We start from the raw sequence: 24360 nt of genomic DNA on the forward strand, positions 1-24360 counted from the left end.
TCCCTTTAGCTAGGGAGTCTTCTAGGAGTCCACCCCTGTATGCATGCCAGAGCTCACAAGGAGACACAAAAAAGTATTTTAAAATAAAACACCTTCTTAAACAGAAAGCTTCAAGAATTCGGGATGTAAGCAAGACAGTGACCTTACAGCTGGATTAGATTTGTCTTGTCTGTTTTGAATAATCTTATGATTCTTCATACTAATAGAGGAACACCTTCAGTACGGGCAAGATTAAAATAGCAATTACAGTGACAGTGATTAGTTAATCTCCATACTCTGGAAGCATTAAAACACCACAGGTATTTTGCTTTGCTCATTAATATCTGCTTGGGTGACAGTGGGTTCTTGCTCTATGTAATATCTCTATATTAATGGCACCATAAGGTATTTCTTTTAACATCTAAATGCTCTATTATGAAATGGCATCGAGACGCTGGACAGAGCTAGAACTGGGGCTTTCAGCACAGCTGAAATGCATGGGTTGGGAATACTTTCTATTCAAGCAACATTTGTTTCGCAGGAGCAATAACTCCCATCAGAGCAGCACACGTTTTGTGGGGTTGTGAGTTTTGCGTCGTTCAGGTGCTGAGACTTCAGCCCCAGGGAAGGCACTGCCCAGCAGGTCCCATCACGTACAGCAAACAGCATTCATGGCAAGTAGAAAAATCACATGGTATTTATTTCCACCATACGACAAGCGTTTCAGGGATACATACAGTAGTCCAGTGGCATATACAAACGTATGACTGAGACAGCGTCACACTCAAGCCAGAGCACCCTGTTCCAGTCCATTTCTGCTGACTGCTTTTCTCCGTTGGTACTCAGAAGTTTCCACTGCCAGTAGTAATGTCCACCCTCCAGGCACAGTGAGTAAGTAGTTCAACAGATAATGTGCACAGAGCATCAGTAGTGAAGAAATCCCAAAGTGTTCATTTTTACTCACATGCCCAAACGTAGCAGTTTTGTTTCACACAAGAAATTCAGTGCCGGCAGTTCAAGCACAGTGTTTATCTCAGGACACTAGCCATTGAGAAGAACAGTTGATTGCACCACAGATAACAAGCAACACCTCGTGTCTAGCATGGAACATGTCCCCAGAGGGATTTTCGCTCTGCAATCCGCCGCAGAGCAGATGATGTCTGTAACATATCACTTGTCATGCTAAGATGTTAACAGCAATGCGATGGGTCAAGTCAGAGGTCAGTCGTCTTCCTAGCTGGATCCACTTCACTTCTGCTCCTCGCATTGGCTTGATCGTGTGTCACAACGGTTTGTGAATCACAGCCACACCTGATATAAGAACGGATGAACAGACACAGTTATCGTAGGAGCAGCTCCTGGGTTGCGACGTGGCTAAGATCATCCTGCAAAGCCAAAGACCAGCAATAGGCTAGCAGAGAGAGAGGTGTCTACTATTTCTGTGAAACTTTCCTCTACTGAAAGCAACATAAAACATACAAAAATGCAAGATTAAAGCTTTAGGAGACACAGCCCTCAAGTTTATGAACGACCCCAGCTGTTGCCAGCTCTCCCACTGACTATTTACCTGCGTAACTCCTCCCTGTGCTCATGCTGGTTGGTAATAACGTCCACTTGTCTGTGATGGGGTTGTAGTATTCCACCGAGGCCAAATTGCAGGAACCATCATCTCCTCCCACCACGTAGAGGAGACCATTCACCGCACACACACCTCAAAGCAGAGCGCAGATGGTTAGACACGGGCTAACTCGTCCCCCACGACACGTCGCCTGCCACATTCTGATTCATTCCCAAGCAGATACTTCGTCTTCCATTTTTATCACTTTCTTACAATACCGATCGCTTACATCACTAGCACATTAGTTGCATTAAAAACCACACAGACAACTGCAAGCAAACACCACAGAAAGACTTATTGTGGTTACCTGCATTTCTTCTACACATATTCATGTCTGCTACTTGCTTCCAAGTGTTTGTTCCTGGATCGTAGACTTCCACACTCTTCCTTACTAAGGGACCATCGTGCCCCCCGGTAGCATACAGCAGCCCGCTGAGGACACCAACACCTGCCAAAGAGAGCCCAGCGTTACCCAAATGTACAGGGGAAAGGGTTGCATGTCCCTGGTTCTTCTGCTGGGTACTGCCTTGGCCTCTCCAAGGCATTTCCAAAACATGGCCCACGTGTGCCGGCACATGGTCAACTCTCCATCTGACCACCACGTGGCACTACAGCAGGTCTGCGCAGCGATGCCTGGCAGATGTCCTACCTTTCAGGGCTGTACTGCTTCTCAGGTAGATCTTAGTCCGTGTGAGATCGATAGTCTAGTCCCACGACATTCATCTGCCTTTATTCAATCTCTCTGGACAGACACGTCTCTCTTCCTTTGCCTCCCTGACTGCTGCATCCCACCCCACCTTGTTTCCACCCGCCTGATCTCTTCTGCCATGGGGCCCTTTGCTTTTAACCCGATTTCCAGTTTCAGGCACTTGATTTTTGCTTTTCCTGCTACCTTTGTGCCACAGGGCTTCATCCTCTGGACACTCTTCCTCTTCTCAACAACTTATAGGCTCCAGTTCTTGAGGCTGCCGCTGGGTTCCTGTCCCCCCACTCCTGCCCCCAAACACGGCAGCAGCACTTCACACAGACAAGGTGCCTCCAATGCCCCCTTCCCAGCCACTTTCGCAGGCCCCTGGCTCAATCTCTGGAAATAACAGGGATCTGAAAGGTGCTTCTGCCTAATATTAAGTAAATTAATTAAAATGTTCACCGATCCTTGAGAGTTAAAACTTCCAGCAACATATCTTCATTAATAGGTTCAAAGGCCTCTATTAAAATTAACAAGGTGGGATGGTAGTAAAACGGGAACATAGATCTGAACTGCATCATTTCAACCACGGGCATTAACCAGCAGGATGGCCCCTGTGCCTTGAAGATGGACTCGTGCTGACGATTGAGGGAAAGGCACAGAGCTGGAAAGGCGTGCACGGGGAGGAGAGGGGCCCCACCAGCCCAAAACCAACTGGTTTTCAAGCTGGCCCTCGTGCAAATATCTTTCCGCATGCGGCACAGAGAAAGGAGAGCACAGGAGCAGTGCTGCGATGGTGAGCGAGACAGCAGGGACCATCCGGGCTCAGCAGGTCCTGTGCCACCGGAACATTTCCTGGTGGTGTGTCACATCCCGAAAATATGATGTGTCACATTACTCCGAGTCTTGCCACGGTCAGCAGGAGCACGGACCACAGCAGCCGCCACGCTCCATCTGCGGGATGGCAACATGAGGCGGGGAGGGAAACCATCTGAGCAGTCTTGCTTCTCCGTCACCCAAAAATGGGCCAGCACCTAACTGAGACTGACCGATGAATTAAAGCTCCGGCAGGCACACCACCGTTTGGGGGACAGGTACACTGCTGCAGGTCTGCCACCGTCAACTCTCTCGTCTCCAGATTTTCTTAACTTGCTACTGCTGGGTTTTACCGGCCGTCTCTCGCTGTACCAAGAGGTGCTCAAATCCCAGCAAGACGTTGGGATTCATGGTTCATCTCTGGCCAACACTGGGAATTAATCTCTAAGTATCCACCTTACTGGGCCAAATTCCCAGTCTGGTTGAAGTACTCCAACGCGTACCACTTAGGAAGAACAGAACACATCCCAGTGTACGTCCTGGCCCCAGAGCTGTACAAGGTGCCTCCCAGTTGACTGGGGAATGGGAACTCACTTAACTGGTGAGGAAAGCCTACTGCGTCTGAGCCCAGCAGCCTGGGTTTGCAGCACCTTAGCATTGCACTGTATTCCGCTGTCAGCAAAAATTTTATACTTTTAAGAAATAATTTAATTAGTAAACTAATTTATGCAAGTAGGAGAGCAAAAAGAGTCAGAAACGCTCTAAGGCTTTTCCACCTAAAACTGCCTCCCTGTGCGGCGAGACGGACAGGGCACACTCCGACAGGACATCCCTGCCAGGAGGGAGAAAGGGAAAAACCCCAGCTGGTCCAGCAAACCCAGGCAGCACCCACACATCCACACAGCCCCACTGCCTGGATTGGGGTCACCCCGGGGACTTGGGGACACCCGTCCTCACCTCCGCTAGATGTCAGCACCAGGACGGCAATGGTTTCATTCAAAGCGTGGTTTCATTTATGGAGCTGTACGATATAGATCCTGCCGCAGCATCAGTGGTGAGGGGGGGGCACTGGGCAGTGCCCTCCCCGGGACCTGCTGGAGGGGCGTCGGGGTGACAAGCAGAGCTGGAGGACCTCAGCTTTAAGGTTGGGAAGAGAAAATTGCAAGGCTGTTTGGCAGGGAAGTAAGAGCATTCTTAATACTGGACTTGCCGCATGGAGGTGTACTTGCAAAGCAGCACTCGGAGCAGAGTGTTTCAAACAAAGCAAATTCACTAAAATCCATCTCACGACAGGCACAAACTGTTTTGCTATGTTTCAACGTGCTGTCAGCAACACGAGATGCTCATTCTGTTCTCCCATGAGGCTGCATTGCTTAAGCATCAAGCAGATACTAAAAAGCTCTTCAACTGAATTCAAACAGTGTGTGACCATATTTGCCTCACCTGGAGTTACAGAAAAGGTATTAGAGCGAGGAAAGAAAGACGGTGCGTAGAGAGAAGCCTCTCAACTGCCCAGCTCAGAAGCAAATTCCCACCACAGCTTTACCTGCGGGGTCATTTCAGCCCCCATGCAAGGGGCAGCCTCCGGGCTTGGCTACCTCTGCATAGCTGCCACTTCGGCTGTTGTACGAGAGCTGCACAATTTGAGATCAGGGAGGACCCTCTGCACACACGGAGCAATAGGACCAACACTGACACACTCCCTTTCATCTGAAGATGATTTTAAATGCAATGGATAAGAGCTTTTATCCCTTTCAGAGAGGAACAGCCACAGAGAGGGCAAGTGCCTACCTGGCCTAACATCATGTAGTAAGTTAGAAACCATTAAGACTAGAATATAATCCTTTTTTAACATGTCCTTTCCTCTAATCCTCCAGATCACCAACTCTTGCCAGCAAAAGCTACACTAAAAACTAGCTTAGCAGGGGCAATCTGAGATCAATTCCATTACTTTGACTTGATATGCACATCAGCCAGTGCAGGTGTGCTTTGTGCTGCAAAGCACCCACCGGGTGCTTTCAGAGAAGACCCAGAAGGAAAAATCCATCTGACAACCCCCAAATGATAGGAGAGAAGGAGGTGCAGCATGGCTTTCCAGTCCCTGGCTGACCCTGCAGCTGGCAATTTGGAAAGATAACTCTTTGCTTACAAGTGAGATGCATCTGTTAGCAAGGCTACTTAGAAACATTGAACATTATTTCATTAATACAGAAATTAATTTCAATTTGGCAGGTTTTAACAAAGTCAGGAGAGCCGCTAAGAGCTTCCAAGCAATTACGGTTTTAGCTCTCATGGGAAGGGGGTGAAATAACAGGTTGCACTTGCCAGCCCAGCAATGCCAAAACACACTTTTCCCTCCCTTCCATGAGCAGAGAACCCAGTAAGAACACATCTCAGAGCCAGTACCTGCACCGCTGCGTCGAGTGCTCATGTCGGCTACGTAGGTCCATTCGTTCGTGGCTGGGTTATACTGCTCGACGGTACTAAGGCACTGACGGGACGCTCCATCGTAACCCCCCACGGCATAGAGCTTACCTGGAAGAGACACACGTTGGCATCGGCATTACGGCTACGACTGATTTATGTCACCGTCACACCTGACAGTCCCAGGTGAGGACAGATCCTGGCTGAGGGAGACCCTGGGAGATGTGCCTAAACCTGCTGGGACATCTGGGGAAAATCCTAGCAAAAGGATCTGAAGTATAGTCGCAGACAGGCAGGGCTGTTTTTAAAGCTGTCAGCTAAGACAAGGAAACAACAAAACACAACAGCTTAATTAGAAGCCAAAAGCCCAGAGGTTTTCAACAAATGACTTGTTGGCCCAGGAGAATAGGTAACATCAAACCGTGTTCTGCTGATCGAGTGCTTCCTTCTGTTTAGGTGCCACAAGGCAAGGCGCACTGTCAAAGGTCGATACTGTACATTAATTACAATATCACATTAGCAATAAATATGCAATAGCCTCTTATGTTAATAGAATACCTGCATGGAAACCTAGACCTGATTTTGAAGAACCTGGGCCAAATCAAAACCAACCAATGCTGCTAGTACAGCCTGTTCACTCAAGCCAAGTGATCCCAACGCAGAAGATAACCACGGGAGACCCTCGCAGCGTGGTGTATCTGTCCCTGCCTACCTCAACCCAGGGAAAGCTGAACAACATCCACCTAGCGAGAGCAGACAAGCGCAATCGGATGTCACGGGACTACACCATACACGAAACACGGCTGATGCTCCGCCATGTCCTCTGTTCACAGGCCTGACTGACGCTCTCTCCTTGTCTCCCTGTATCATCCACCAGCTTGTTTTGCATTTAGGCAGTAAACTCTCTGGGCAGAGACAGTTTCTTTGCGCTTCTTTACTAGAGGACCTAGCACAAAGGCATTCTGGTTCAAGACCAGGCCTCCCAGACGCTACAACAACCAACCATTAAAAAGTTCAACAAATATGCAGGAAAGCTCTAACCCAAGTTTTTGTACAAAACCCATGAATAAGACCAATTTTCAATCCGTAACAGCAGAGCCTGGCCACAAATGAGCTATGCAATTCTTTGCATGCACATGAGACTCCCACCAGCAGTTATCATCTACGGTCTTACGCTTTTGCATCCTCCTGTTTCCTTGATGTTTGCAAGGCTCCAAGAACAGGCCAGCTCTTTTCTTTCTCCCTCAGCTCCACTCACGGCCTCCTCAGGCTGTGCTCATTAGGAGAGGTCTGCAAGGATCAGGTTTACGACTGTGCTCCTTCTGCATCTTCCTGTCTCTATAAACATTTCAAACTCTTATTTGTGCTGTCGGTTCAACCCGCCCGGTGTTAGCCAATGAATCAAGGCAAGAGTGCCAGACCAAGCAAGACAAGATAAAGTTCCCTGGCTGGCATCAATTATTAGATATTTTCAGTACCCACAGACATCAGATCAATCCTCAGCATGTTCACATGAACGCTGTGGATTAACTGCAGGCTGCAGCTTGTTCCCTACACCAATATGATCAGCTCTTCTTCCCCATCGCATGCCCTCATTACTATTTTTTTTTTTATCATGGACTCCAACATGTGCAACACTTATTTTCGCTTTCAAACAAAGCAAAGGAAAAAGATTTCCTATGTCTCCAGTAGAAAACCTGTCCATAGAAACGCATCTCTCGGGTACGTACTTAATATTTGTTCTGCATTCAAATCACTTCACCAAATCCCAATGACTGTCAGCAGCCCAGCACTGCACAAGCATGGGCCAATTTGGAAGGATTTGCTTCTTAAACAAACAGGCAAATTTAGCACAACCACCACTCTTTATTCTATCTCCCTTCCTCTTCTCACATAAGCGCATTTCATGTAGATAAACACATTTCACATATTTCCCATTCAAGCAGGTCAAACCACACCACTTCAAAGCACAGTTTATAAGAAGGCTTGTGCCAGTGGCTGCTCCGCACTGTACTAATTGGAAACTGCTACACCACGCTAAAGACAAGGTCAAATAAAACCTTTCACTTGCTTCAGAATTGATTTTGCTAAAGGAAGATGAGGTTCTTTCTCCTGGATCCAAACCAAGCTGCTCAGCTCCAGCTCACTCGAGTTCGGTGCCGACACATTGGTGCTGACAAATGCCACGATCCCTCCAAGCTCCCTCTCCACCCACCTCGCCCCCGACCTGCCCCAGCACCAGCGTTTGCTATCGTCAGTCCCTGCTCGTTTACAAACCAGAGCAAAGCGTGCCGTGCGTGCCAGCAAGCCTGATGTCAACAAACACGGGTTTTAGTATTCCTGCCAACCCACCAGTTTGGGGCTGTGGGACTAACTACGCTCCTGTTTCTCTCGCTGAGCAGATTTTTCTGTGATGGGTACTCCATCCACACAGCCTGCTGATAGCAACAGCACACACTGCACAATATCATTTGCTTTCAGCGACCAGAAGCAGCCCAGGAAAAATGAGGATTCAAAGAAACCTGCACGCACTTAATGGCATTCACAGGAGGCATGGGCTGGGCTGATCTGGGTGTGAGGCTCTTGGAAAGCTACACATGATTTTTCACTAAGATAAAAAGGAAAATGGAAAAAGCTGCAGCAATTACATCATATAAAATAAATCTTTACCAACTAGTCTAGAGAACAGTTCCTGCAGTTCCCTCCTATTGCACTTAACCGTTCAGGCTTCTGTTTGGCACAGTAACGTTTGCTTGATGGAAATGGCTGCTGATTTTCTTACCCTCCACAACTCCAACTCCAACACTGCTTCTTCTTGTGTTCATGGGAGCCACAAAAAACCACTCATTGGTTTTATAGCTATAGGCCTCAACTGATGCCAGACCTAGTTAAAAAGGGGATACACAGGTTTTCTAATTAAAAAAAAAGAGAAGAAAAAAAGATTGGTGTTGCACTTTCATCTGCCTTCCACCTCCTCCCAAGCCCGTAATTCCCCCCACTCTCCTGCAACCCAATTTTCTAGTCCCTTGCCTTTCAGGCTGGGACCAGCGTGCCAATGCCACTTCTTCAGCAGCTGGAAAAATTGTTACCCCATTGCCCCTGCCCAGGGACTGGTGCCCCTCCAAAGTGCTGGGGACACCAAGGTGGAGCAGAGTCCAGATTCCAAGCCCAAAAGTCCCACTTCCTTTCAAGTGTTACAAAATGTCCATGCAAAGGTTTAAAAACTCCCCCAGACCCTCTTGCATTGTACTCATCACCAGCTGAACTCATTAGTTGAGGGCTTAACCAAGTGGCAAAGCTCTACAGCAGAGGCAGAGGTGTGAATTTAAACATGCAGTTATGCCAAGATAAATCCCGGACACACATCCCATAAGGTGCCTTGCTGGCATTTTATTCATGTTGCTATGAAAAATTTCACTTAAACAAGGAAAAATCCCTTTTCAGTCCAGAAAAAGCATATTCATACAGAGAATGAGACTGAAAGAACTGTATTGCTAAAGAAAAAAAAAAAACTAGGGTGAGATCCTCTGCAATTATTGATGGGTCAGAACATGCACGCGGTTAGTTAGTTACAACACGCAGCAAACCCAATCTCTGGCTCCTTCTCTACAAAATCGTAGAGGAAAGGGCGCAGGAACCTCACTAAAGCTCTGCAGTCTTTGCAGGGGTCTCTGAAAACAGTTTTTCAGGTCAGGCACTGCCTCGTTTTTGCTCGGTCACCTACCAGTGCTGCCATCAAAGCCGCCCACTGCGTACAGGAGATCATTGAGCACAGCTGCGCCTAAAGTGCTTCGTCTTTCCTGCATGCTGGCTATGGATGTCCACTGGTCCTTCACGCCATCGTATACATCAACCGTCCGTACCCTTAAAGATCCGTTAAAGCCCCCGACGGCATAAACGTTGCCAGCCATAAATACCACACCTGATAAAAGAGGAGAGAGATTTTACGGAGGTTTTACAAACAGTTTGGGGAGCGTGTATCATCAGACGTCTGTCAGGGTGCGTAAGACAGCAGGGAAGAGGAGAACGTGGGCAAGTCTGTGGCATTTTCTGCAGGTTAAGAGCATTGGAGCCAAGTATGATAACACATACGTGTCGTATGGAAGGTGAAATGCACATAAATACACGGCAACATAAGGCACAGATGGATTTCCCACCTGAATGAGTAATTTTCTGAGCCAGAGAGAACACCAAATGGTGATCCACATTCACAACCCTGTCAGATGTCTTCAGAGGAACACTCCCAACTTACAGATCTGCTCTCCATCACCCACTCCTCAGCACTCAGAGGGACTGACTCAGCTCCTTTGATTTTCACTAGGAAAGCAGCAAGGAAAACTGGATGCCTGTGGGCTGCCAGGCCAGCGGGATGAGAGGAGGCGGGGAAATACCGATGGAGGAGCAGCCGGGAGAGAGAGATGAGGAAGGGGGGACAGCGGCTATGGAAGGCAGACAGGCAGGAGCAGCCCCTCTAGAGAGCAGGGCATCCACCTGAACGAGAAGGATACGTGGCTGTAGGGAGAGAAGAGGAAGGAATGGCAAAAAGAAAGAGCTGCTTGAGGCCCGGGGCACAGGGGAAGGTTGAAGGGGTGACTGAGGACATCCATCCAGCGCTGAAGAGCTGCACTAGGAAAACAAAGAAGGTTGCAGGAAAAGTTCCCGTTACCTGCTCTGCATCGCCGGGAGGGAAGCTCAGCAACCTGATCCCACCGCTCCTCCTCAAAATCATAGCACTCCACACTGCGAATGGCTTTGGGTGCTTGCCCACCCACCACGATCATCACCTGGAGAGGGAAGATGAGAGCTAGAAAAACTCAGACACCAGCCCGGGCAGCTGCTCTCTGCAAAGAAACCACCACCAACCTGGTCAATAGTAGCTGCCAAAAACATGCTGCAGGCTCACTACAAGCCTCTGCAGCGACACTTATTTCAGTCAATTCTATTCCAAGGGGGAAAAAGTCATCTCCAATTTAATGCACGCTAACTATGGCAGCCCCGTTAACCCTTCCTCACCATTTCTGAGGTGGGCAACCTGCCCTATTTCCCCAGAAAACACAAAACTGCTCAGCACCACAGCACACGCAAGACTTGCTGCAGAAGTATTTTTAAGTGAGGAAGATCCCAGCGTAATTTCCACAGCCAGCCCACTGTTTAGTCATTATCTCCATGGTGGTGCTAAAAATAATCGATGCCACTTAGCAAATAAAACCTGACAGCTGTATTGCCACCTGCGGGGAAGATGATACTCGGGGAAATCACCAGGACTATTAAGACCTGGGGTGCTGGGCTGATTTGTCAGCTTCATTAAGGCTTTTGGCTGCAACATGTATTGATGCAAATCCAGTAATTAAACCCTAAATTCCTTACAGATAGGGAAGAGCTATGTGAAGGTGAGCAAGGACAATCTCAGGAGTGCGAGAACCGCTCTGCTGGGTCACGCTAAAGGTCCGTCCAGCCCCAGACTCCGTTCCCAGCAACGGCAAGCAGTCGACACTGGTGGAAAAGCGAGAAGACCTGGATGGCGTGCAGTGCAGTCCTTCCCAAATCTGCCCTGTCTGCCAACAGAAGACAAACTCCCCACAAACTCGCTGACTTGTGGTCCCAGGACCCTGCAGCTCAGCACTCAAGGGCTGCCCATCGGTGCTGAGCCCCAGCTGGGCACTGCAAACCAACACGTGCACAGGCAGCGTCCAAACCATATACGGCTCGACCCGCACTTTGTTCTGAACACATTTCCTTCAACCCTCCAGTTATCAAGGGGGAGGATTTGCTCCCCTTATCACAACAGATCAGCAGGAGCAAACACTGCCCAAGACAATCTGATTTTTACAAGGCCGAGGAGCTAGAAGCAAGATAACTGGGTTTCAAATATAGTCAAAGAGTAGATGGGAAACTGGCTTTAGCCTCTGCAAGGCGGCTGTGAGTAGCTGAGGGGATAAGATCGTCACTCGAGGTCACTCAGGTAATGAGCTCAACTCCCAGTCACGGTTGCTTTAAAAGTACAGAGCTAGACAGCAATTTAAAGAATTTGAGGAGTAAGAAAATAGTGGACCTTTTGATCTACAAAGATGAGAATGTGACATTAGAAAGCAAACTGAGTCTAAATTAGCAGCCTGACTACTAGTTGTGTAACAGTCTTCCATGGAAAGCTGCAGAGCTTCACACGATTACAGAATTAAGAGATTTCACAGCAGACGGTAATCCCTCATCAGTGGGACCAACAGACCAGATGAAAGTTTCTCAGTAACAGGATTGCTGGAAGATCATCACCTTCTCCCCTTTCTTCACAGTTAAAAAGAAAGGAGGAGAGACCTGCAGAACATTTGGGTTTGTACTCATAGGTCATGCTACAGAAGATGCTGAGAACCTCTGAACTCGCTGGTTCACTGTTCATTTTATCCTTAACTACTTTAGTCCTTGAACAAGGGTCACACCAGCCCATCCTGATACCCCCAAAGCTACATTCTACCAACTTCATCTCAGCGCCAGCAGGCAGAAAGGACACAACATACTCTGCAGAACCACAATTTCTCGATGGACAGTCCAATATCTAAACATCTAAATAGTCCCTCATAGCACAGATCTCATACACCACCCCACAAACCACGCTCCCTGTGATTTGTGCTTAGAAAAATAATACACTGTGGTTTTGATGTCTTACAATCTCCGAAAGGCTTATTAGCAACTTCAGTGACAGTCTGTTGCGAGACATCGTGCCAAACTGCATTTATCTCCAGGGCAGAGGGAAAATAGTTTCTGTTGTCATTTTTTTCTTCACTAATAAAGTGGTGGCCAGAGCATCACACGACTGCAGGATAAACCTGGGGAGTAACAAGGATTATTTATTCAGTAGCTGCTTTGAGTCTATTGAAATTTGCTTCAGACTTCCTGCCCATGGCTCTGCGTGCCGTTGTTTCCTGCTTTCCTGGCTTCCGATTATGGATACGGGAAAAGGAAAGACACCTACCGCGACCTTCCTCAGCAGGGCTCCACGACACTGCCAGAAGCCGGCAGAAACCTCCACCGACCCTCCGAGCACCGCAGGCAGCTGCCTGCAGCCGCTCCACGGCTGGGCGATCCTCAAACCGCAGCTCCGGGAGCAACAGCCGCTCACAAAACCACTCGTGGCTGGCAAAGTGGTTCAAAGAGCAGACCCTCGCCCCTGGGAGCAGAGATATTGCTTCTCCTAAGTTTATCCAACTTAATTATGTGCCCTTGGTGGGCACAGGCAATACCAGAAGAGGGAGTAAAAGACTTCAAAGGACAATCACGGAGTTAGTGAGAAGTAACGAGGGAAGTACGCAAACTCCTTTCAAAGACAGAAAATGCCACCAGTCATACGGTGTGAGGTGACACGAAGCGACAAACCCGGCTTACCTTTGGCAGGCTAACCGGAGTCCTCGGCTTTGTTCTGGGATTCTTTATCAGTTGCCTTTGATCCAGAGGAAGCAAATGATATTTCATGGCCTCGATAAGGAAGTCTTTACAGGTGTTGTTATTCTTGATTAAAGCTTCTTCTTCAACTGTCTGAGAACATGCACACACATGAAAGATCATTTAAACTGAAGTATTTGGTGGCACAGGTCACAAAGAGTTTTGTAGAAAGAACACAAAACCTGGAATTTCTCTTCCAAAGTACCAACGTAAAAAAAAAAAAAAAAATGCAGAAGACAAACATGGACTTCCAGCTCTTCCCAAAGAAACACATGCAGTAACATTCAAGCATCTCAGTTTTTTCCCATATCACTCAGGAGTAGCAGTGCTCCCTCGATTTTACCACCCTCTGCCAGACACTTAACTCAGCAGAGGAGAATTCTCCAGGAGTTTGGGTACAAAATAAGTAATTTCTTTTATTTGAGTCAGAATATTTAGGGAGAGGCAATATCTTTTACTCGATCAGAAGATATAGTTGAGAGAAAAAAATATGTGATGGGTTCATCTTGTGAATACCAATTTTATTTCAATTGTATTGATTTTTTTAGACACATGATAAAAGCATAGGAGTCAAAGAGCCCATATGCCAACCCCTTCTTTGGGGATTCTCAGCTCATTATCAAGGCCCAGATCCCAGGACTTAACTTGTCAAGAACAACCTCTAAGTCAGAGAACATCTCACCTACCAGTCGCAGAGCCCCATCTCTATGTGCAGAACACATCTTAAGCCAAAATTATCACACGTGACGCGTTTTCACCAAGCTAAATTTACCTGTGCATTAGGGAAAAAAACTGCACAAGCCTGTACCACCACCACCCGGGTATTTTCAAGGTGAAAAACCCCAAGATACTAACTTCTAAATGCTTCTGCCAAGAGGGGCAGGAGGTCTGCTCTCGGCCCTGACTGGCAGAGCACGGGTCACATTTACAAGAAGGTTTCTGCGCACACACACATTGATTTCAGAGTCCACCCAGTTTTTCCTTTTATTCCTCTGTTTACAGGCTCAGCGACATGCCAAATTACCCATCTCAGACACAAACAGCCAAGCCATTGTGTAAGGAGCTACCAGCAGCTTACGTGCAAGTATTAATTACTTATTTGCAGACTAACCTGTACAAGGTAATCTCTGGGCAGAAGGGGTAGGCGAACATGCTCCATCAGTTTAGCCATGTGCTCTAAGCGAGATTCCTTCTCGTAATTTATCCAAGAAATAACCGCTTCAAAGACCTACACAGATAAAAGTACAATTAAACTGAGAAGAGGGAACTGGTTTGCACAGTTACCTACCCAAAATCAGAAGCCTTGTGATTTCACAATATTGAAGGAAGGAGGTGCAAGATGTCTATCAAACAGATGAAAAAGTCTTGACTGTGCACAGAGGACAAGCACCACGGTAGCAAAGAGGTGAACTGACAATGCATATTAATAAGCAACTTCACATCTAGATGTGCTGTATCACTCTCAAAGCTTAAGCATGTGTCCAGGACAATCATACACCTCTCGGACATTAGTACCGGAAGGCAGCCAGGAAACTTAATTAGCCTGCTGACATTTGCACTGGACTTTATTCAAGAAATCAGCCACAACGACTACTCCTGATAACAGAGATCTCCCCTCCCAAAGGAGTCTGGTCACACAGTAAATCACTATGCTCACCATCATATTTAATCACTGCACCAGTTCCACCCCCCGAAAGAAAAAAAAAAACCAAGAAGTCTTCAGGACAAGTTCACCGCACACGCAGGAAAACCCCTGCCTGCAGCCAGGGAGCCTCTGCACTGCATGCATTTCACGGCTAAAAATACTCGGATACTCCAGCTGGGAAACAAGGGCACGCTGGACTTCTAGTCTGAACCAAAACCTAGTTTTCCTCCCAGATCCAACCGGTTCAGATAAGCATCCAAACTTTGACTCCGTGACAAACTGCTCACAAACAACCCCACGCAGCAGGAGCTACGCAGAGCCCTGCACGACGAACAGACGCGGGCAGAAGCGTCCTGCGTGGGCTCCTGCACGAATATGCATGTGCTCATGTAACTGCGAGCCTCGCTCCTCCCAGAAGAAAGGCCTAAAAATGTCGCCAGGAGTGGGAAAGGCTTCCCGAAACACCCAGCAAGGCAAGGAGAGGGGCCGGTGCAGTCTCAGATGCTGCACGGCAGGATCTGGATCATTGCAGTGGAGTTTCCCCACAGAGTCAGAATTAAATTCCGACCCTTAACTCACATCTACGGGCAAAATTCCCCAAGTGCTCTCGCTACCCAGTTACTCAGGGTGGGGGGATGAGCACAGCCCTCTCTCCCACAGATCCCGGCCATCCCGTGCTTCCCCCAAAAAGCATCGCTGGCTCTTCGCCCCAGCACACTCAGCAAGTGCCCTTGGTTTAAATTTCCCTCCGGGGTCACCAAATGGCCAGGCCAATTTGCACGGATATTTTTCTTTCTTTCTTTCCATCCCTCCCATCACTTCCCAGGAAACCATTTTGTTTGGTCCAAGGTCACTAATTTGACAAAAATCAACCAGAACCAAGGGCACCATCTCTCGGTCCCCAATTGTCGCTGGCAAATGTATTTGCGTCCTCCCACAAAGGAGAGGCAGAGCGGAAAGGGGTTTCTTCCTCTTAGGCTAAACTATATACTTCAAAAAAAACAGTAAAGCATCAGCCTCATTTCCTATGCCAACAAATGCTCCTGCTGAACCGTTTGGAATTCAGGACACTGCGATGAGGATTTAAGCAACACAACAGGGGGCCGTGTAATCAAACCTCAGTGAACACGGAGGAAAATAAGTACTGCAGAACCTTTAACTATTTTAAAATGAAAATAAATAAACAAACAAACAATTTCACTTTGGCTACAAGGCATTTAAAGTAGAAACTAGGTTGTTACAAGATTTTTAATTGCAAATGAGCATGGAAGGAGCATAAAGCAAATGTTTAGCCAACAAACTTGCTTTTCATTAACCTCTTCTGCACAAATGCTGAGCTACAGAAGAGGTCACAGGACCGGGACATACCCAGCTACAGACCAAGATGCCAGCGAACAAGTCTTAAAGGAAGGTAAAGCAAATGTGCACAAGTAATAAACTGCTTCCTTGGTGCTGGAGACTGCTCCCGAGTTAGTCGTACACTGATGCTACCCTGCTGTGCCTACTCTAAAAATAACAGAATTTTTTAAAAAAATCAGATTCTGGCACCTTCCATTGGCTCTGATTCCTAATTTTATGAGAAGGGGGAAAAAAATCTTAATCCAAGACAGCAATATCTCTATTTAAAGCCCACATCTGTTTCCACTACTGCCATACCCTCCCTCCGCACGCTGTGCCCGCTGCAGACCCCGAGCAGCTGCTGCCGCTCCCCCAGGAGACGCGTTTTTCCAGCCATGCACGACCCACTGACGGGGTGTGATGAAACGAAGCAGTTACCCACACAGCTTTATTTAGAGCAGAGGCACGGGCTGAGTTAGCGGCTGGCACCTGCCTGGCTGTAGGAGCAGTCCCGAGCTTGGAAGAAACAGATTTCCCACTCTATGGAGCAGAAGGCTAAAAGCCTGGAATATCCCCTTTCTGCACACTACCTAAGCAAAGAGCAAGCCCAGATGTTTTCCCAGTCTCTTCAGCCCAAAATCCAGTTGTTAGATGCTCCCAGGACTGAGGACCAAACTGTGCATCAGCTTCTACTGCACACTAGCGGCATGAGGCGATGAGTCGATTACTGGACCCTGTGTAAAATCCCCAATCCAAAAATCCCAACCCTTTTAAAAATTTCTTTCGTCACTGTTCTGAGTTGGCAGGAGGCCCTTCTCAAGGGCTGGAAGCCCCTCCTTTTCACACATCATTAGTAAATATGAATAAACTTTTTTTTTTTTTATAGTTTTTTCTTGCTTGCATGCATCATTGCAATTAAAGAGCCAGTTAGGTCAGGTACAGAAAGCATTGATAAAACTGTTTTCAAAGTACTCGGCTATAGCAAAAAGAGCAGGCAGGGACCAAAATAAACCTTTGCCCTAGGCTGAAAGGGCCTGTGCAACTGCAGAGGCTGGCAACAGCAAAGGGGAGAGGGAGAGAAAGGAGGATAATCTTTGAATAACAGGGAAACATCGTCACCATTTTACAATTAAAATAGATTTCTGTGGTAGCAGACAGTTTTTGTAATTCTGATGACCTAGGGGATATAAGCATGCCAAAATTTGTGGAGATAAAGAATATATTTTATTAGGCCAGTTGGTATTAGTTGGGGGGTAGCAGAGGAAGGGGAGAACACACAAGCTCTTGGGCACACATGCCCTGAAGAATTATAAGGGCAATATTTTCCTCCCTGGCCTTGTTACCTTCTGGCCCTGGCAGGACTCAGCTATAAAACTTCCCAATGACCCAGAGCTGGCAACACTCTGGCTCACAGGCTGCAGTACATGTATGAGACACGGGAAGAATGGGAACGAGAAAGCCTCTCATGAAATCTAGCTGTGACAATTTAGCTCTCAGATGTTTGAAGTATTTGCCTACTTACAACATCTTGTTGCTTAAAATATTATCTACCCGTCACATGTGCACATGCATACACATAGATATGTGTGTGTGTATGTATAGATATACACACACACATATATATATACTTTTTTATATATACATTTTTTTTTTTTACAATATATATCTTGTACATTAGCAGATAGGAAGAATAAAGGTCAGGAAAACTGCTTGTCTGTCATGGAGCTAACATAAAACAGCAGCCTATGAGTCTGTCCTCAATTTTCAGCACTTCTTTGGACTCCAGCACGTATTTCATGTTTATGCTCCAATCCCATTCTCTGCCCTTCTCCTGCTACTCGTATCTGTTGTTTTGAACGTGCAGCTTATGCTCACATTTCCTTCCACTGCCTTGCATTCTCAACTTTTACAATCAGCTAAAGAAATACTGGTTTTGATTGTATAAAGCTCAGATGAGGGAGGGAGTACTTTGATTTCTCTGGGCACAAGGCCAATAAAAGCTTTTTAACAATGCTGCACAGGACTGGAAAAATTGGTTACTAAACTTGCACTTCCCTTTGCAGGCTGCTTGGCTCATGCAAAGCCATTCTGCTGCGAGTTCACGCCATGTGGTTTTTTTTCCCTTTCTGGCCCTGCCTGTGTGGCACCTCGCAGCACCCCGCCGAGACGCCCACGCCAGCCCCACGCCTGCGGAAACACGCTCCCGGAGCCTCCGAATTTGCTGGCTCAGGATCTGAACGAAGCCTGGCTGCATTCGTACCTCACGCGGTGCAGGTTTTCTGGCAAGCTTTACGGTCCCCCGTGGTCCCAAGCACCCGTGTGTCTGCAGCTCAGAGGGGCTGAGCAGGATGGGTGCCCACGCCTGGATGCGCAGCCTGACCGGCGGCACCCAGCACACCCGGGTCCAGCCTCATCCCACCAAAACGCGGGCGTTCAACAAGGGTCCTGAAGTTACGAGCCACAGAACCCTCAAGCTCTGCTGTGGCGTCCCATGAGGGTCCATCTCCCCACAGCGACAATTCGGAGGTGAGCTGAAGGACTCGAGGCGCGTACCTCTCCCCAAAAACCTGCTGCAGGTCATGCAAGAAGCCCACACCAGAGAAAGGGGCTGGAGCTGGTGTTCACCAAGTACCATAACTGCTGGACACCCTCCTTCCCAGGACTACAGACTACACAGGACGTGCTGAACGTTTCAGCCACAAAACAACATCAACCGGTGCCTTTTTTCCCCTCTTCCATTAAAAACACCAATGATGCTAGGAACGTGTCTCCTTCCTTCTTTTCGTTTGTGGGCCTCCTTTAGTTGTTTTGGCCAACACGCAACAGAAGCCAATACTCCTCCCTGGTCTAATGAAATTCAGCTTTTTTTGAGGTTTTACAGCAGGTAATAAGAGCTTTACACAACAGCAGATGAGAGGTTCCTAGTTTTCCAGAGAGGGAAAGTATTCGGTTCTAGCCCCCAGGGCTTTTGGAAGTGATATGGATCTGAGAATCATTACTTCCTGCAAAGAACAACCAAGTGAAGGTCATTTCTATGTGGTTTTAGGATTCACGTTATTTTTAATTTTCCCTTCCACGTGATCGCTGTTGGAAAACGGCCCCTAAAGAGCATAACACGAGAACAATTCCTGATGTAAGGTCTAGAAACATTCCAGCATTCTTACATTCACTGTTGCTATACAATTTACTGTACCTTTTCTTCAGAGGAGACTGTGAGCTTGTCACTTGATATTAAACTGCAAACCTGGTCCAGGCTAAGGCTAAGAAATTCTTCTCCTAGCATCACCTCAGGAAAGTGCTGCTCTGTTCAACAAATGAAAAGGGGGAACAGAAAATTATAATGAAATCCATGCTTTAAGTCAATGGAAGGACTACAGCATTCAGAGAACCGCTATTATTACAGCTGTAAGCACCCAAGACAAATGATATGCTGTGACTGCATGGCGGAACAGAAACAGAAAATAGTCTCAGAGCAGGTTAAAGACATCTGATGGTATTTCAAGTAACGCAAGCCCCATGAGACGCTTTCATAGATGACACTAAATGGGAACCGAACTTTCTGCAAAGCCGCTAAGTACCTTCCAGTGGCAAATCTGATTAGAAGTGGCAATTGAGAAAAGTGCCAATGCCTTTCTGAAGTAGCAAATAACCTGACCACTTCGAGATTCAGTTCTTGCCCACTTCAACAAGCTAGATAGAATCAGATCTGCTCAACACCTGAATGAGAGACTCCAGCAAGGGTCCTTGATATTTGTAGGTATTCAAAGGAAAGCCCATCTTTAACATGAATCAGCCAAACAGTCAGTTTGGTGCACACGCTCAGCAGCAAATAGTGAGGGATCCCAGGGCACCCAGCTGTGCGAGGGGGCACGCAGAGAGATGAGCAACGGGGATCCGCATCCCACGCACGCACATGGGATCAGCTCTCCTTCTCTCCTTCCACCTTTTACTTCTTTCCCCCAAATGTGTAAATTTAACTTTTCTCCCGCTCCAAACCCTCAGCACCCATCTTCCCCAGCAGCTTTGCCCCTTTCCACTTAAGTCTGCAACTGTACGAATTTTATTTTTCCCCCTTTTGGCTTCAAAATCCCTCCATGCCGTAACTTTGGGAGCCACTTGAAAACAAAATACGCATCACTGCTTATAATCCCAAACTGGAAGAATTATGACCGACTGCAACACAGGTCCAAAAGGGATCATCAAATCTGTCAAGCTTTACATCTAGCCAAAGGGCACTAGGAAAGAATTACTTTCTAAAAAATAATTTCTAGGTCAAAACAAGCCAGTTGCAGACAATTTAAGTTTTGCAAACATTTGTTACGTATACATGCCAATTTAATCTCACCTGCCATTTGCTGAGTCCCATTTATCTTTGGTTGAAATACAGAAACATGAATCTCAGACACTTTATCTGAAGCAGCTTTTTTCAAGCTCTAGTCCTTTGGCTTTGAGAAGCTCAGACTCGATGTATCCAAAGAGCTCCCTCCGCAGCAAGATCTGCCTCTAGTTTTCACGTCTGCAAAGTGCTTTGCCTCCCAAAAAGCAGCACCATGGGGACACAAGCTGGCGTAACTTCCAGAGAGGAGCTCCTTGGAGGTCGCACCTGGACAACTCCTCCCCAACGCTGCTGCTGCAGAGGGCACTTGGTCCTCCCCAACCACGGACCCTACTTGGTCTAATGGGGACCAAAACACCACAGCTAGGCTAAAGGCTCTGACTAAAAATAGCAGTATCTGGATAAATTTTAATACTCTCTTATGCTGGCAATCATATATAAGATCTAATGAACTCTTCTGGCCTTAAATAGTTGAGAAGCAGGAAATGTTCCCCACGCAGTAAGCTGGATGCACTCTGACTTCTGGACACAAACTCCTATTCATTCTGGACTGGTGTCTGGCGGTAGAAAGGCATTTGATCTCTTGTTATTAGTTGGAAGCAAGTAAAAATATTTACTGATTTTAATAAAGCAACTTGTGCCTGCATCAAGAAGGCTCCTCCACCTACTGAAGTTATCCATTGGCCAGAACTAAGCATTTCTCAAGTAACTGAGCTCATGCACGCACAGACTCTTGAGCTTGGGGACTTCTGTCTTGGTTTAATGCTGTTACATAAACAATATAGTGAAAAGAATTTTAATGGCATTTTTATTAATGGAGTTCCATTAACATTACATGGGCTGTTGTACTAACTGGGACTTATGAAGGCCAATAAAACAACAAAGCAGACTTTCTAATTGCCAAACAACCAAATAAATGTACAGTGAATGCACTGCTTGTTGGGTTAAAGATTAAACAGGGCCTGGAAGCAAGGATAATGAGATATTACAAGCAAGCCTTTATACAATTAACCATTCCTTCCAGGGTGCCTTTTCCTCCAGGGGATAATACAGCCAGAGCAGCTGAAAAGGTTTTACTTTTATTTGCAGGAGAATAGGGGCGGACTTGGTGGGCACATTTTTATTCCACCGAGCCTTCTTATGGTCCAATTAAGGACAAAACCATACCAAGGAAAATACTGCAGAACAGAGCAGGTGCTCTGGGAGACAGCAGGTGTATTTTTCCCTATACAAATAGACAGAAAAGCAGAAAAACAAACTGAGAAAACTACCAACTTCCCCCAAGCAGAGGTCAAGAGCAACTCTGCCAGAGAAGACTGGAAAGTGCTAGGGAGTTAAGAGCGTGGGGCCGCTTGGAACAGCTTTATATTTACAACACAGAGAAGAAATGCTGAAAGCCATTGCCTGCACCTACTGATGGCGACCAAACACATCCACTCTCGAGGAAACAAGAGTCTATCTACCCTTGGGGTAAGTGGCCATTCCTCCACAGATCAGAGACTCAAACTGCATGACAATTGTAGCTGAGTGTTCCCACTCCCACCCACAAGGCTTAATTTTGCCTGGTGCCATTTATTCCTAGAATGCACAAATCCCCAGCATTGCCTACCGCTCTCACAGGGCAGTGTACGTGGGGAGGACACCAGCACACCAACACTCTGCTGTTCAACAGGCAGCCAAAGAGCTTACTACGAACACACTAAGGAACTATTTTGTGGGCTGCAATCCAGAGGATCAGGGTTTTTTTACCTCCTTAGGTGTTCCTCTGCGACCAAACCACATTTCACAATTTCCAGCATCACAGAAAGTTACAAGTCTACAGCCCAGCAAAGTATTCCCTTCCCTGTTCTAATACTAGAAGCCTGAAAAGACCAACCAGGATGTGCTGATCTTGCTCGACCTACGAGTCGCTGTACCTGGAAGCAGGTTTAACTCAATGAACGGGTGACCCTTCCCTCACCTGCGTAGGCATTTGCCTGCTGCAGCAGTTCGGTACACGCGTGCACATCGGCAAAAGCTCGGATTCCAAGGCAGTTCGTGGGATGGAGCTGGGACTGAAGAAAGTCACAGCAGTTTTTTCTAACATCCATCAATTGCAATAAACTAGCAGCTGGCAACAAAACCTGCAAAGGCAAGAAAGGGGAATTAGACTTAACAACAAAGAAAGTTTGATTCACAGCTTGCACAGATTAGATGCAATTCCCCTTCAGACAGGGACACATCCCCGTGGGGTACCAGAAGGAAGGTTAAAGTTTTAGCACTATCTGTACGCAGAAGATCCCAATCTGTGCTCTGAGAGCTGGAAACAGCTATCCCACGCTGGGCTAAAAGTGGAGCTCTTCTCCTCACAGCTTCTCCCCACAAGACCTCAAGGCAGGTAAAGGGAGGATGAAACACAAGCAACCACAGATGCACCTGAATTTCTGGCTTTGCTGCAGGTGGGTCCTGCACACAGATTTTTATTTTGTTTTTCCCCTGAAGAGCTTATGTTGTTTAGATGCATTACCATCACATTCAAAGCCCATAGCAGCCCAGCACTCCTCAAAACCTTGAACTTTCTTATTGCCAACAAAACCATGTTGGCTTGTGAGCAGGGTGCCCAAACTGCCAGGTAAGAGAGGGAGTTCACAGAAGCTCAAGCAGGTTTTGGTGACAGCAAGGCCCTCAGGAAAGATGGGGCCAACTATTCAAATCAACAGCCCTCATTTTCATTCACACAAAATGCTGCGGACACTTGTGGTTCATGACTGCATCATCTGAAAATGAGGTACTGCTTTGTATCTACAAAACCAAGTACAGAAAAGGGAGACAGAAGTGGATCAGGAATGCGACATCTGCTGGAAAAACCACCTCTGAGGCCAGTGAGCAGGACAGGAAACAGAAAATATAGTCGGTCGGGATGTTACAGCCCATGACATCAGCTACTTCCTTTCTTATGTCGTACAGCAATTGCAGATGTGTCTTATCCCAGCTCTTCCGTAGCTCTGGCTGCTTCACACATGTCCTTCTAACTGGGCATCTGTGCTCACCATCTCAGCACAGATTTCCGGAAAATTATTTCCGACTCAAAAAAACAAGCGGCTGTTAAACAAAACAAACAGGTTAACAGCATTCGCCTCCCTGGATCTTGATGGCAGGGAGGGGAAAAAGATGTCCCCTCCCTGTCCCTGCCCACTCGTCCCCAGTCCCGTTCCACATCAGGACAGGACACTCACAACCTGCCCCAGGTCTTTTCTAAGCCACTGACACATTTCAGCTGCAACCCAGCTATATGGTGTCTGACTGCTGCCAAGCAGCCGCCTCAACAGGCAACAATAAAAAAAAAAGAACTCAATTAACCTGGGAGCCCACTTTGGCCCAAGCCTCTTGATGCCAGGAGGAGATAGTTTGCAGTTTTGATTAAATCAAGGTAGCAATGCTCTCCCATTTTTGAAACCTAGCTGTGAACCACTTTCTAGCTGAACCATCTCCTTCTATCAGCAGAAAGGTGAGTACCTGAGCTGCATAAGGGTTGTGGGTACAGAAGTCAGACTCTCTGCAAACCATCTCTGGCCATATACCAGCCAGAGCTTCCTCCATGCACCCCCCATCCATCCAGTGTGCATGCTGCAAATGCAGGTGGGCTGCTTACCTTGAGTGTTTTGGGATATTGCCTCCAAAACAGAAGGTACTCACTACCATCACTAATACCCTCATGCTACAGCCCCCTGGACATCCTAGTACTGCTATTACGGCCTCATGCTTGCTTGAGAGGGCAATGCAGAAGGAGCCTTACACCACTGCAGTTATTGGGAAAGGGGCATTATCATATAATACTTTTCAGAAGTAAGATATAAATAGCCTATCAGGAGATGAGTGGATTTTCTCTTTCTTATTTCCCAGCTGAACGTCTTGCCACTCATCTTGTTTTTACCAGGGAAAGCAAAAAGCAAGCAAAGGATATCCGCTAGCACAAAGTCTGTTTCCTTTAGAAATAACAAGAGGAAATGCCCTGCCTAAACATGCAGCAGGACCAAACTGCAACCCCATTAATATCCAGGCAAGTTACTCACTTGGTTCTGGAATTGGCTCTTAATATTTGA

The 24360-nt window shown here is 47.0% G+C and overlaps 1 protein-coding gene across 2 annotated transcripts in view; it reads right to left on the reverse strand.

Moving 5' to 3' along the window:
* Positions 1-658: 658 nt before the first annotated feature.
* KLHL3 (kelch-like family member 3) overlaps positions 659-24360 on the reverse strand; it is a 59614-nt gene continuing 35912 nt past the window's right edge. For both annotated transcript variants that reach the window (XM_010578883.1, XM_010578884.1), the window contains 11 exons: positions 22239-22401; positions 19136-19245; positions 14071-14187; positions 12903-13052; positions 10192-10309; positions 9250-9447; positions 8308-8409; positions 5508-5636; positions 1905-2045; positions 1547-1690; positions 659-1290 (listed from right to left, as the gene is read on the reverse strand). In XM_010578883.1, coding sequence (XP_010577185.1) covers positions 1262-1290; positions 1547-1690; positions 1905-2045; positions 5508-5636; positions 8308-8409; positions 9250-9447; positions 10192-10309; positions 12903-13052; positions 14071-14187; positions 19136-19245; positions 22239-22401 — 1401 coding nt within the window. In that variant the 3' untranslated portion in view covers positions 659-1261. The remainder of the gene's footprint in view (positions 1291-1546; positions 1691-1904; positions 2046-5507; positions 5637-8307; positions 8410-9249; positions 9448-10191; positions 10310-12902; positions 13053-14070; positions 14188-19135; positions 19246-22238; positions 22402-24360) is intronic.

This window comes from Haliaeetus leucocephalus, unplaced genomic scaffold (genome assembly GCF_000737465.1).
Source record: "Haliaeetus leucocephalus isolate CR32 unplaced genomic scaffold, Haliaeetus_leucocephalus-4.0 Scaffold656, whole genome shotgun sequence".
Lineage (NCBI taxonomy): Eukaryota > Metazoa > Chordata > Aves > Accipitriformes > Accipitridae > Haliaeetus > Haliaeetus leucocephalus.